The following is an 11777-nucleotide window of genomic DNA, read 5'->3' as shown; positions in this document are numbered from 1 at the left end:
TGTTGTTTAATCTCCACAGATTAGTGAATTTTTCAGTTTTCTTCATGTAATTAATTTCATACCAGTGTGGTTGGAAGATACATGATTCAGTCATTTTAAATTTGTTAAGACTTGTTTTGTGACATATGATCTATCTTGGAAAATGTTCCATGTGTTCTTCAGAAGAATGTGTACTGTTGCCTTAGGATGGAATGTTCTATAAATATCTGTTAACTCTGTCTGGTCTAACATTTCCTATCAGGTCGGTGTTTCCTTATTTTCTGTCTGGATGATCTGTCCATCAATCTAAGTCCCTACTATTATTGCACTACTATTTCTCCCTTTATTCCTGTTAATATTTGCTTTATATACTTAGGTGCTCCTATGCTGGTTGCCTAAATATTTAGTGTTACATCTTCTTGTTGGACTGACCCTTTTATCATTATGTAATGCCCCTCTTTATCTCTTATTAGTCTTTGTTGTAAAGTCTATTTTATCTGCTAGAAGTATAACTACTCCAGCTTTCTTTTGATTTCCATTTGCATGAAATGTTTTTCTATCCCTTAACTTTCAGTTTTGTGTGTCCTTACATCTATAGTGAGTATCTTGTAGTCAGTATACAGATAGGTATTGTCTTTTTATCTGTTCAGCCACTCTATGTCTTTTTTTTTTTTTTTTAATTTTTTTTTTCAACGTTTTATTTATTTTTGGGACAGAGAGAGACAGAGCATGAACGGGGGAGGGGCAGAGAGAGAGGGAGACACAGAATCGGAAACAGGCTCCAGGCTCTGAGCCATCAGCCCAGAGCCTGACGCGGGGCTCGAACTCCCGGACCGCGAGATCGTGACCTGGCTGAAGTCGGACGCTTAACCGACTGCGCCACCCAGGCGCCCCCACTCTATGTCTTTTGATTGGAGAATTTAGTCTGTTTACATGGACTTAAGGTAATTATGGATAGGTATATGCTTATTGCCATTTTATTGTTTTCTGGCTGTTTTTGTGGTTCCTCTGTTTCTTTCTTCTTTTCTTGTAGCCAAATTGGGTAACCAGACTGGGTATGAGCTCCTTTTTGGGTGACACCAAATATTACAGTCCCATGAGACCACGAATGTAAGCTCCCTGGCCTCCAGAGACAGGTGATCCAAAGGAATCCCAAGTAGCAGCCACAAAAATCAGGATACCAGATGCATGTAAAAGCTCCCTTATGAGAGATACTGTGCTCTGAAGCACAGTAAAGGAAGAATACAAAGATGGTGCCTGTTTCCCTCTCTGGAATGTTCCAGCAGGCTCCTAGATATGTATCGAGTTAGATGATTGCCCCTGTGGCCAATGTTTTAATATAAGCAAGTGAGCCTCCTTCACTTTCAATCTGGGTGCTATCAGCTGCCTCTGGGCCCTTGGAAGGGTGAGTCTGAGCACGTGAGTCCTAGAAGAGCAGTTTCTCAGATCACTTTAGTCTTGTGGGTCTTGGAACACAGGCCCTTGTCGGTTTTCAGATGTATGTTTTGGGGAGTTGTCTCTCAAGTGTATGTCTTAAAAGCTGTTAGGCCTAATGTGAGTTTGAGCCCAGTGCTCCTCACAAAGAAGCTCCAGGTTTTGAGTTCCTTCCCAGTTGTACGTCACTGTGCCAGGAGTGGGCTTTATGAGGGGATTCCGTCCCGGACTCTTCTATGTGCTTCAACATGTTTTTCTTCTGGTTTGCCCATGTGTAGTTGTCACTCAGCCAGCCTTTGTTTTTTAAGAGGAAATTGTTCCCTTGTAGCTGGACTCAATGTGTGGGAACAGGTGAGTTCAAAGTCTCCTCTGGAACCACCCGGAACTACAACCTCTGAGCACTTGTTTGTATAGGTGATCCTCACAACCCCGTGGGTAAGCTGCACCTTTTTTCCTTCTAAAGGAGAAAGCAGAGAAATAGTATTTCATAGGGTTATATGCTTCTTTACCAAAATTAAGAACATGTCTAGGAGGACAATTCATCAAAAGCTCTTTTCATAATAACTATTCATTCTACCCAAGTGGAAAAAAATATGTCTTAACCAGCCCCTCAACTCATGCAAAGGGAGAAAAAAGAAAATGGAAGACTGCATTGCAGCAGATGGAGGAAGTAAGTAGAATGGCTGACCAATCGACCCTAAAATTCATAAAAACAATTTTAAAAAGCACAGAAAGTAGCATTTTATTCTACTTTAAATATTGGTTATAGCTCAACTAAGTAACGTATTTTACTGGATCTAATTTCATCTAGACATAATTTTTTGACCACCTTTTTTCAATAGGCTAGTGTTGAAGCCACTTTATAATTCACTTTATAAACATACCTTTGCTTTATACAAAAGCAAGGTGTCCAAAAGACTATCAACAAGGTAATTTTTTCAGCTGAAATTACACAATACTGCCAGACAGATAATATCTTGATCACGTCAGTGGCTCTCTGGTACTTACTGAATAAAAGTTAAGCTCCTTGCTCTGGCCCCTACAATGTACCTACTTTAAACTCGCCCTATTTACTAAATCTGACAAACTCAGTCTTTCTAGCTCTGTCAAACATTACCCTATCCATGTGATAATAACAGCTCACAGCCAGAAGAAACCTTTTCCTCGCTGAGATTCCACACCCTTCAGCTCACCATTCACAAGGCATTTCTCATGGCACTGATTTATGTACATGCCTTATCAACTTTAGTATACTGAAACCCTAAGCCTAGGTATGTATGTATGTATGCATGTGCTTTATTTATTATTGGACACAGTAGGCACTTGAAAGTATTTTTCTACAATATGTCCTCCTCCACAGAAAAATATTTTAGGCTGGGAAGGAGCAGAAAGAATGAAAGGAGGCACAGTGGTCCCTTGTCAATCTCTATGACTTACACATGTACGCTGTCTAGTTTATCAAAAGCTTTCACATACATTTATCTCCATGACATAAACAAATACCAAAGGAAAATGAACAGTGTTTAAGATCAAGGCTATTAGGAAAAATTTAGAAAAAATAGAGAAAAGGAAATGGCTAGCTTTGCAAAAGTAACAAAAGGTTAATTTAAGGAAATTTTAAAAGGCTAAAACAGATTAAATGGAGAAAGTCCATAGAATTTTGGAAAGCTACAGAAGTTCTAAATTAGACTCCAATGAGCTGAAATGAAGACAATGAAAGACTCCAGAGAAGTGATACAGGGAGAGCCCCACGGTCTGCAGCGTCTCTAGTCAGTTTGCGGTGTTTCAGAGCACGAACCCAGAGAATACCACGTTGGTGACTCAACAAAACATGGTCTGAGATCCATGAGAAATGGAAACCATTTTTGGCACAGCTTGGAAAAGCCGGATGCTGGTGGCATCAGGAAGATGTTAAGTCTTTGAAGAACTCTGTAGAAGGTGATTTGGGTGAAAACAAGAGATATCACAAAATTCTTACTGTGGCTTCACATGTTGATACTTTGGATATTGTGGAGTAGGATTCCCAATGTGATTCTGAACAGATACATTTTCTCTGTCTACACTTGGGTTCCCATCCTCACTGGCTGCCTCTGACCCTATCTTCCTATCCCCAACCAACGCACCAGTTCTGAAAACATGAGTGAAATTTGTTATAAATATCTGGCATGACTCCTCTAACTTGGAGGAAGCTTAGCTGGTATAAGCTGTGGTGCAACTTGGCTCTGAATTGGGAGAGAGGCATACAGATGCTGCCTTAGCACTTTGTTAGGCCCAAGATAACTAAGAGGTGAGAAACAAGCTGTTCAACATCACAGGACTTCTATCAAAATTCATCATCATTTTGATCTGACTTGATCAATTCATTTATTTACCAGAACGTGAAAGGTTTATCCCATAAAAGGAGCAAAATTAATGTGAACAAATATAATACGGACCAAAGAATGGAGTTACATGGATGGAGCAATCTCACAAATCTAATTAGAAGCTGCTTAAGGCATTCTTACAAGTACTATGCTGGTGAAGAAATATGGATTCTCCCACCCCAAGTCTGACAACCCTATGTATTTGGTAATAAATACATTAGACCGACCCAGAATCTAGAACCTCAGAGAATTAGACACAAACACAAATAGCCTTAGAAAGTCCTCAGAAATCTAGACCACATCAGATTTTCAGAGTTATGGAGGTCACCTCACTGGTGTACTAAATAAACGTTTATAGCACCTACACACAAGGCACAGTGGGGAGTATAATATGGCACAGATCTGACCAACTGGTGAAACATTCGTTGTAGGCAAAATGGTCACAGCAGCAGCCCCCACATCAGAGCCATCTCGCCAGGAGACGTCATCAAGTGCTGGCTGGAGGTGGTCAGCCAGTCTGGAGGCCCATTTCAGTCCAGTAGGTGAGAACAATCATTTCATGTCCTACCTCTGCCAGACAACTCTCCCAGAGCCTCCTATCAAACAAGCTGTTTCCCAGCCACCTTCTAGAATGTAGAAGACAATGCATCCCTCCAGACTCGGCCTTCTAACACAAGATGGCATGTAGCGGTCAGTAAAGCCTCAGCCCAGTTCTGTGAGGAACGAACAACTCTGGCATGTACGACGTGGCTCACTGTGATAGAACTTTCTTTCCAACATGGCTCCTCCGGTGTTGAACAAGGTATGAAGTTCGGGTGAAGCCTTTCCCACATGTGTCACACTGATAGGGTTTCTCACCAGTGTGGATTTTCTGATGTTCGATAAGGCTTCTACTCCGAGTGAAACTCCTGTCACACTCGTCACATGTGTAAGACGCGGGAGCCTCAACGTTTTCCCACCGGCTTTCCACCCTCCCCTGACTCTCCCAGGTCTCTGCACATTCACGATCCTGCACATTTTTATCGCCGTGGATCCTCTGGTGTCTGAGGAGATGTGAATTCCGCCTAAAAGCTTTGCCACACGTGTTGCACTGGTACGGCTTCTCCCCCGTGTGGATTTTGTGATGCTCAAGGAGGCTGCAACTCTGGCTGAAGGTTTTCCCACACTCCTCACACTCGTAGGGCTTCTCCCCAGTGTGGGTTCTCTGGTGTTTGATGAGGTTTGAGCTGTGACTGAACACCTTGCCACATTCCTCACACTCATAGGGTTTCTCCCCAGTGTGGACTCTCTGATGGATGACGAGGGCAGAGCTCCCGATGAAGGTCTTGCCACAGTCTTCACATTCATAGGGTTTCTCCCCGGTGTGGATTCTCCTGTGTTTAGTCAGGCCTGAACTCTGAGCAAAACTCTTTCCACATTCGTGACAGTAGTGCCGCCTACTTCCTGTGGCGGTTTTCTGCTTTCTCGGGAACCTGCCCTCCTGTTCGCCAGCTTCGGTGCCTTCAGGAATCTGGGCAGTGTCTTCCCGCAGGGGGCGTGGTATTCCCCCAGCCTCCTGGACTGGCCGGACCTCGTCCACAGGCAGGGCCCGGATCTCGGCCTCTGTTTCACCACCTGAAATAACAAGTGGCCACACGTGGTCAGTGATGCCCTGCCACGCAGGAAAGCTGTGACCGCAGTTCCACATACGCGGGGATGAGGGTTTCCGTACAAGAACGAGGATGGGGACGAAGGGGAGAACGGGTGCTGGGGAGGAAGGAGACTGAGAACGGGCCTGGGGTCATTGGAAGCAGGGTGACGGGGGGTGGAGGAGGGTGGGAAGGACCGTGCTGGGGACACTCGCAGAGGCTCTAAGTCCTGAGGACGAAGGCAGGGCCCTGCACTGGGGCTGGACTCGAGGAGGGCTGGGCAGATGGCAGCGGTAAGCAGGCACGCGCGAGGACTTGGAAGTGTCCCGTGCGACACAAGGAGAGCAGGCACGTAGAAAGCGATCGTCAGTCAGGGACGGTCCTCTCGGCTCTTATCCCAGACGAAGACGGGGGCCCCGACACGACGGGCTTCGGTGCTGACAGATCTGAGCCAGAGCTCCTGCTGCACCACGGTCGAGCTGCACGAGCTCAGACGGGTCAGGCTGTCCCGTGTGTCCTGCACCCCGATCTCTAGCTCACTTCTCGCTCTCGCCCTACAGTCCCACGGCCCATTTCCTGAGGACACCCCAGCTCTCGTCCTGTGTCGGAACTAGCAACAGAGAGGGGACCAACGGTGACAGCCCTACTATGAGCCAGGCCTGTGCTCGGGGCTCTACCTGCCGTGTCCCACTTAACCCGGCCAGGACGCAGCAGGAAAGGGAAGGGAGCCGGGCCGGGAGGGTTAAAGATCGGGTCACGCACGTGGTTAGTAGCCGGGTTCAGAAACGGTGGCTCTGCACGCAGACAGAATTCAGACAGCGTCTTACAGCCCAGTAGGTTCTAACCGACAAAGGAAGCCGCGAAGGCCTACGACGCACCAGGCCCCGTCAGTCTTACCCGGGGAGGTCAGGCCGCCGGGGTTCTCCCGCCCTTCATCTCCGTGGAAGCTCCCCCGAGAGGAATCCAGCTGCGCCCAGCCACAGGACAAAGCCAGGGCCACGTCTTCCGTTTTCAGCAAGCCCTGAAACGGCACACGGGCCTCCTAGTTCCTCTTACCCAGAGTCCCTCCCGGAGCCGGGTGCTGCGCAGAGGGGCTCAGGCGGCGAGGGGCCAGTCCCTGAAGGCTCCGCAGACCAAGCCGGCGCGGCACCTAACGCTACTTCTCCCGGTCTTAAGTGACGGCTTCATCAACAAAACCACTGCGGAAGTAGAGTGACAGCACGTGAGGACAGGTGTCTCCACACAAGTGCTCCAGACACCGCTGTCTTCACACAAATACGCCAGTCGCCCGTGTCTCCACACACATAAGCCGGACACCCTGGTCGCCACACAAATAATCTGGACACCAGGGTAGAAGGTAAAAAGATTGGGAAAACGAAGGCCACGCCACTGCCAGGACCGGAACTGACCCCCGCTAGTGATGGTGGCTCGTGTGTATTAACAGTTATTCAGATACAGGGAAACGTGGGTCTGAAGTGAGGAAAGTCAGGGAAGCCGGTGGACACCACAGAGCCTCCAGGGCGTGAAGGACCGGGTAAGAAGTTCAATCCAGTTTAAGTACAGACCGTTGCGGTCGTGTGACTAGTTGAGACACGTGGGCGTGCCGTATCCGTCCCGGCAAGCTTAGGGACCACGTGCTTACCCCCCGGTAACAGGGCAGGAGAGCCAAAGAAAACCTTCGGAACAAAAGCACCGTCGCAACAAAAGCTTCAGTTTGCTTTTGCAGAATCGCCCTTACTGACGAAGAAGACCCCACTGAAGAAGGGGCTGGCCAAGGACACGGAGTAGGGGTCTGGGAAACGGCACCGAAGCTAGTCATGAAATAGGACGAGGCTCCCAACTAGGCACCAGGAAGTCAGACGGCGACAGACGACACTAGCATACACGAGAAAGTTGACGTCCCATCTGGCGTTTGGCTGGAGGATGCAGACGGGGAGGGGGCGACCCTCCCAGGATGCACCCCGGTAGCGAAGGGCAGGGAGGGGCTCCGGCTCACCTGGGGCTCTGGGGGCAGCCTGGCCGCCACCACTGCGTCTCCTCTGCAGCGCCCTCCCGGGGCAAGCCCAGGACCCTGGAGAACTAGGAAGGAAAGAAGCTCTGGGTGAGACGTCCCTGGCACTCAGCCTCCCTGGCCTGCGGAATCCAAGCTCAAACACTGGGCCTGGAACTTCGTACAGCGTGTGTCTCCCCAAAGGCCCGATCCCTACCCGCTCCAGTCCCGGGGCCCAGAGACCTGTGCTGTGCTCTGCCGACACACAAAATCTATGCAAAAACGGCAGGGTCCTTGGAAGGGATGGCGAGTTTAAACCACATAAAACAAGCTTTTCATCTGAAGATGCTCTGGGTTTTGCTTGCGAAGGGGAGAAAAGTAAGATTTCGGTTAAAATGCCTTTAGGGGTCAGTACGGGCTTTCTGCTTTGGTTTGGAAGAACTAGAGTCAAAATAAAGCTGGAACCAGAAGGCAGAAATGGGCATCTGCTTGTACAGAACTTGCTCGGCGTCCAGAAGAACCGGCGGTCTCCCTGGAGGAGGGAAACTTTACACGGAGCACAAAACAGCTGGTTTAGCTAGAGCCTGTGTTGGAAGTCAGGACTGCGTGTTGGCCGGCGTCTCAGTGCTGTGTGTCTTGGGACACGTTCAGGGCACGTGAGAAGACACCGCAGGACATACAGCCAGTCCTGTGGAGTAAATCCTGCTCTTTTCATAAGAGACCGAGGGTTTAGACATTGATACTCTAATCCGCGGTAGTCCTGCAGTCTGTGGGATATTCCGACGGGCTTTACAGAGTCTGTTCGTTTTCTTCTTGGCACTTACCACTACTGGAAGCTGTACTGTCGTGTGTATGTGCTGTCTTCCCCACTCGAATGTAAACCCCAGTGCCACCAGGAAGGACTCTGTCTCACCAGCGGCCGGTCCTCAGCACCAACCACACTGGCTACCACGTAGGAGGCATAATTACGTGTTAAATGAATGGGGAACCGATTCTTTCCAAACCACCGTTTGAAATTTCCCTTTCAGTCTCAAAGTAGAGTCCGTCAGTGATGGCCAAATAACGTCTCGGTCAGCGCCCCTATCAGATGATCGTCATGAAGCTGGCCGAAGTCTGCAGGTTCACGCGCCCAGAAGAGAACACTCACCTGTGCCTGGTAAGGCCCGTGATCCCAGAGATTCATGCTTGAGCAGAGCCCTCACCGGCTGGAACTGGGCACTCCGTGATCCGCGGGAAGGTGTCAGTGCTGCCATCTCGCAACAGACAAGCTCTTGGCCCTGGTCACCACCTGGGACCTAGAGGTTATTCATTCGTTTTCATTATTTGTCAGACATTTCTGGAGCACTTCCCATGTGCCTCACAGTTTCCAGGGGCACGAAAAACATTAACTCAGGTAACACAGACAACAACCTTGAGGTGGGTACCGTTACCGTGATCATTTCACCGATGAGGAAGCGAAGGCACACAGAGTGTAAGCAGTTTTCCCAAGGTCACCCAGCTAATAAGTGGCGGTGCTAGGATGGGCGCTCAGGCAGAGGGACCTCAGAGCCCGTGCTCTTTGCCATTACCAGGTGCTCCCACACTGTATACGTTGTGCTTTTACAAAGACTTTTGGGAACCGGTGCTGGCTCTCAAAATACTCCTATCTTATCTGACAAGTGAGGGTAAGATTTTTCTCATTTATAGGGTTTTGTTACTGGTTTTGAGAACCAAGAAAGAAGATCACAGAATGTGAAATCACCTAACGCGGGACACACGGTCTGTCCCCACTAAAAGGTGGCTTCCATGCATTTATGGACAACTTGCACTTGTCAAGTTACTTTCTCACGTGCAGCTCAGAACTCCCCACACCTTCTGTAATGACTGAGGAGGCTGAAGCTAAGAGACTTGAAACGCCTTCACTGTGAAGGGCTCGCGGGCAGTGGGCCCCAGTGCAGACCCGGATCTCCTGGTCAGTGGTTAGGAGGCTCCGGCTGCAGGCCCCTGAAGGAACGTTAACTGGTGCACAGAGGACACCACCTTACAACAGACTGGCAAAGCAAGAGGCGGGGAGATCAACCTGTTTTCCACCGGGGTGTTCTCTAGCCTGGGGTCCTTGGACTCCTCCCATGTGGCCCATGAACTTGGAATAGGAAAGGAGTAGTTTTATTGTTACCAGCCCCTAAGGGAACGTGGCCTTTCCTTCTATTAGAAATTGAAGGAGCGATCATGTGGCAAAAGCCACGGCACTTCGCCACCAATAGAAATTGCAGATGTTTTGGGGCGCCCGGGTGGCCCAGTTCGAGCCCCGCATCGGGCTCTGTTCTGACACCTTGGAGCCTGGATGGAGGCTGCTTTGGATTCTGTGTCTGCCTCTCTCTCTCTGCCCCTTCCCCGCTCATGCTCTGTCTCTCTCAAAAATAAACACTTAAAAAAATTTTTTTTAATTTTTTTTTCAACGTTTATTTATTTTTGGGACAGAGAGAGACAGAGCATGAACGGGGGAGGGGCAGAGAGAGAAGGAGACACAGAATCGGAAACAGGCTCCAGGCTCCGAGCCATCAGGCCAGAGCCTGACGCGGGGCTCGAACTCACGGACCGCGAGATCGTGACCTGGCTGAAGTCGGACGCTTAACCGACTGCGCCACCCAGGCGCCCCTTAAAATTTTTTAAAAAGAAAAATTGCAGATGCGTTCACACCACATTACGGCACAACGAACAGTGTCAGAGTCACTCATGCTTCTAACGACTTTGAAACCGCACCCGGGCTATTGGGCCTGTGCCCAGGTCTTACTGATTAGTGCAACATTTTTAAAAAGCGCACGCATAACGTTGTCACTAATTTGTTTAATGCAATGTATTTCAACATAATCGAGTTCTTCTGTGATCCTTCATGTATCTAAAACTTCTGTTACGAGGAGGGGCCCAGGGACTCCACCCGAGTGGCAGAGAGAGAGAGAGAGAAGTTCCGATGTTGACGGCACGCCCCGCCCTCGGCCCGAGACTTGGGTTAGAAACCGGGCTCGGGGCCTCTACCTGCGGTGTGGGCGCCTCCAGCTGTCTCTGCAGGTGCTCCAGGAGCACCACCACCTCGTCCCCGCTCTCCGGGTGCTGTCCCCGCACCCAGGCCTGGAGCTCGGCGGGCAGGATGGTCAGGAACTGCTCCAGCACCAGCAGCTCCAGGATCTGCTCCTTGCTGTGTATATCCGGGCTCAGCCACTGGCGGCACAGCTCGCGGAGCCGGCGCAGCGCCTCGCGGGGCCCCTCGGCCTCAGGGTAGCGGAAGCCCCGGAAGCGCCGGCGCGAGCGCTCGGGGCCGGGGCCCGGGCTGCCGGGCGCGGCCGTGGGGACGTCCTCCTCCTCCTCCTCCACCTTCACGGTCAGGATGCCCGTCAGCAGCCCCGGCCGCTCCTCTGCAGTGCCGGCATCCAAGGTCGCGCTCGCCTTCGACTCCCCGGCCATCCCGGACCTGGCGCTGGCGGACGGCCGCGCTTCTCGGGGCGGTTCCTCTGGTGCGTAAGTCGCTCCCTCGGCCTCCCGCGGCCGGAGCCGTCCTCCGCGCCCGCCCCGGGCCCCGCGGCCAGTCTCCACACCGCCGGCCGGAATCCGCGGGCGCCCTCGGCACGGGAGAGCCGGAGCGCGGGGCCGGAAGCCGGGCCGAGCCACTTCCTGGGCCCTCTAGGACGCGTCTCTTGGTGGCGGCCCGTTAACCCTTCGGCTCTCGGGCCGCCGCCGGCGAGACCGCGAGAGAGGACGGGGGGCTGTGGCTAATGCTTGGCTGAAGCCGACGTCTCACGTTGCAGCGAACGCGGGCCCGCTGGGCCCTCAGAGTTCTGGCCTGAGGCCTTCCCCCGCGGCCGCGGACGTCACTGGGCCAGGCTGGGAGAGCAGCGGCTGCACCTGCGCCTGACCAGCTCCGCCTCTCCTGCGAGGCCCGCCGGCGGGAAGGCCCTCCCCGCCTCTGACTTCGTCCCCACTTCCATGCATCCTTAACACCTTGTCCGCGTGAACCGCCACCAGCGGCATTGGGATCCTTCCTGCAAAAGCAACCCGAGATCCCCAACGGCCCCCACCAGTTACCACTTTCCATTTTCTGTGACCTCCCCTCGGGCAGCCAGGCTTGTGCTGCCCCCTGCTTCCAGACACTCCCGTGTCTTTGGCCAGGGGACCCTGTTCACTCCTGGTCGCTGTCTTCTTGTTCCTTCCAGTTCCCATTCACACTCTAGCACAGTGAAAGCTACACACTCTCAAGCCACATTACCTGGGCTCCTAATCCTGGCTTTATTTACCATTTACTAGCTGAGTGACCGCAGTTAACTATATAACCTCTCTGTGCCTGACTTTCTGAATCTATAACTGAGGATAGTAATAGTAGATAGGGATGGGAGCCGTGGGTGAGGTTTT

At 51.1% G+C, this 11777-nt stretch overlaps 1 protein-coding gene across 1 annotated transcript; it reads right to left on the bottom strand.

Moving 5' to 3' along the window:
• Nucleotides 1–3746: 3746 nt before the first annotated feature.
• Nucleotides 3747–11067, bottom strand: LOC115514839 (zinc finger protein with KRAB and SCAN domains 4-like). Its single transcript, XM_030317030.1, has 5 exons — nt 10410–11067; nt 8542–8689; nt 7401–7483; nt 6302–6425; nt 3747–5390 (listed from the first exon to the last, which is right to left on the bottom strand). The coding sequence occupies exons 1-5, from the start codon at nt 10833–10835 to the stop codon at nt 4528–4530; spliced, it is 1644 nt and encodes a 547-aa protein (XP_030172890.1). The 5' UTR covers nt 10836–11067; the 3' UTR covers nt 3747–4527.
• Nucleotides 11068–11777: the final 710 nt, after the last annotated feature.

This window comes from Lynx canadensis, chromosome B2, assembly GCF_007474595.2.
Source record: "Lynx canadensis isolate LIC74 chromosome B2, mLynCan4.pri.v2, whole genome shotgun sequence".
NCBI lineage: Eukaryota > Metazoa > Chordata > Mammalia > Carnivora > Felidae > Lynx > Lynx canadensis.
Note: the sequence above shows the minus strand (reverse complement) of the source record. Positions and strands in the feature narration are given on the sequence as shown.

Bases quoted from the DNA above. Each gene is read 5' to 3' on its own strand.
- LOC115514839 (XM_030317030.1), bottom strand. From the start codon at position 10,835: ATGGCCGGGGAGTCGAAGGCGAGCGCGACCTTGGATGCCGGCACTGCA. The intron at 8,690-10,409 runs GTAGAGGCCCCG...AATAACCTCTAG, and splicing joins TGGAGGCGCCCACACCGCAG to GTCCCAGGTGGTGACCAGGG. The intron at 5,391-6,301 runs GTAAGACTGACG...TTGTTATTTCAG, and splicing joins CGGCGGCCTGACCTCCCCGG to GTGGTGAAACAGAGGCCGAG.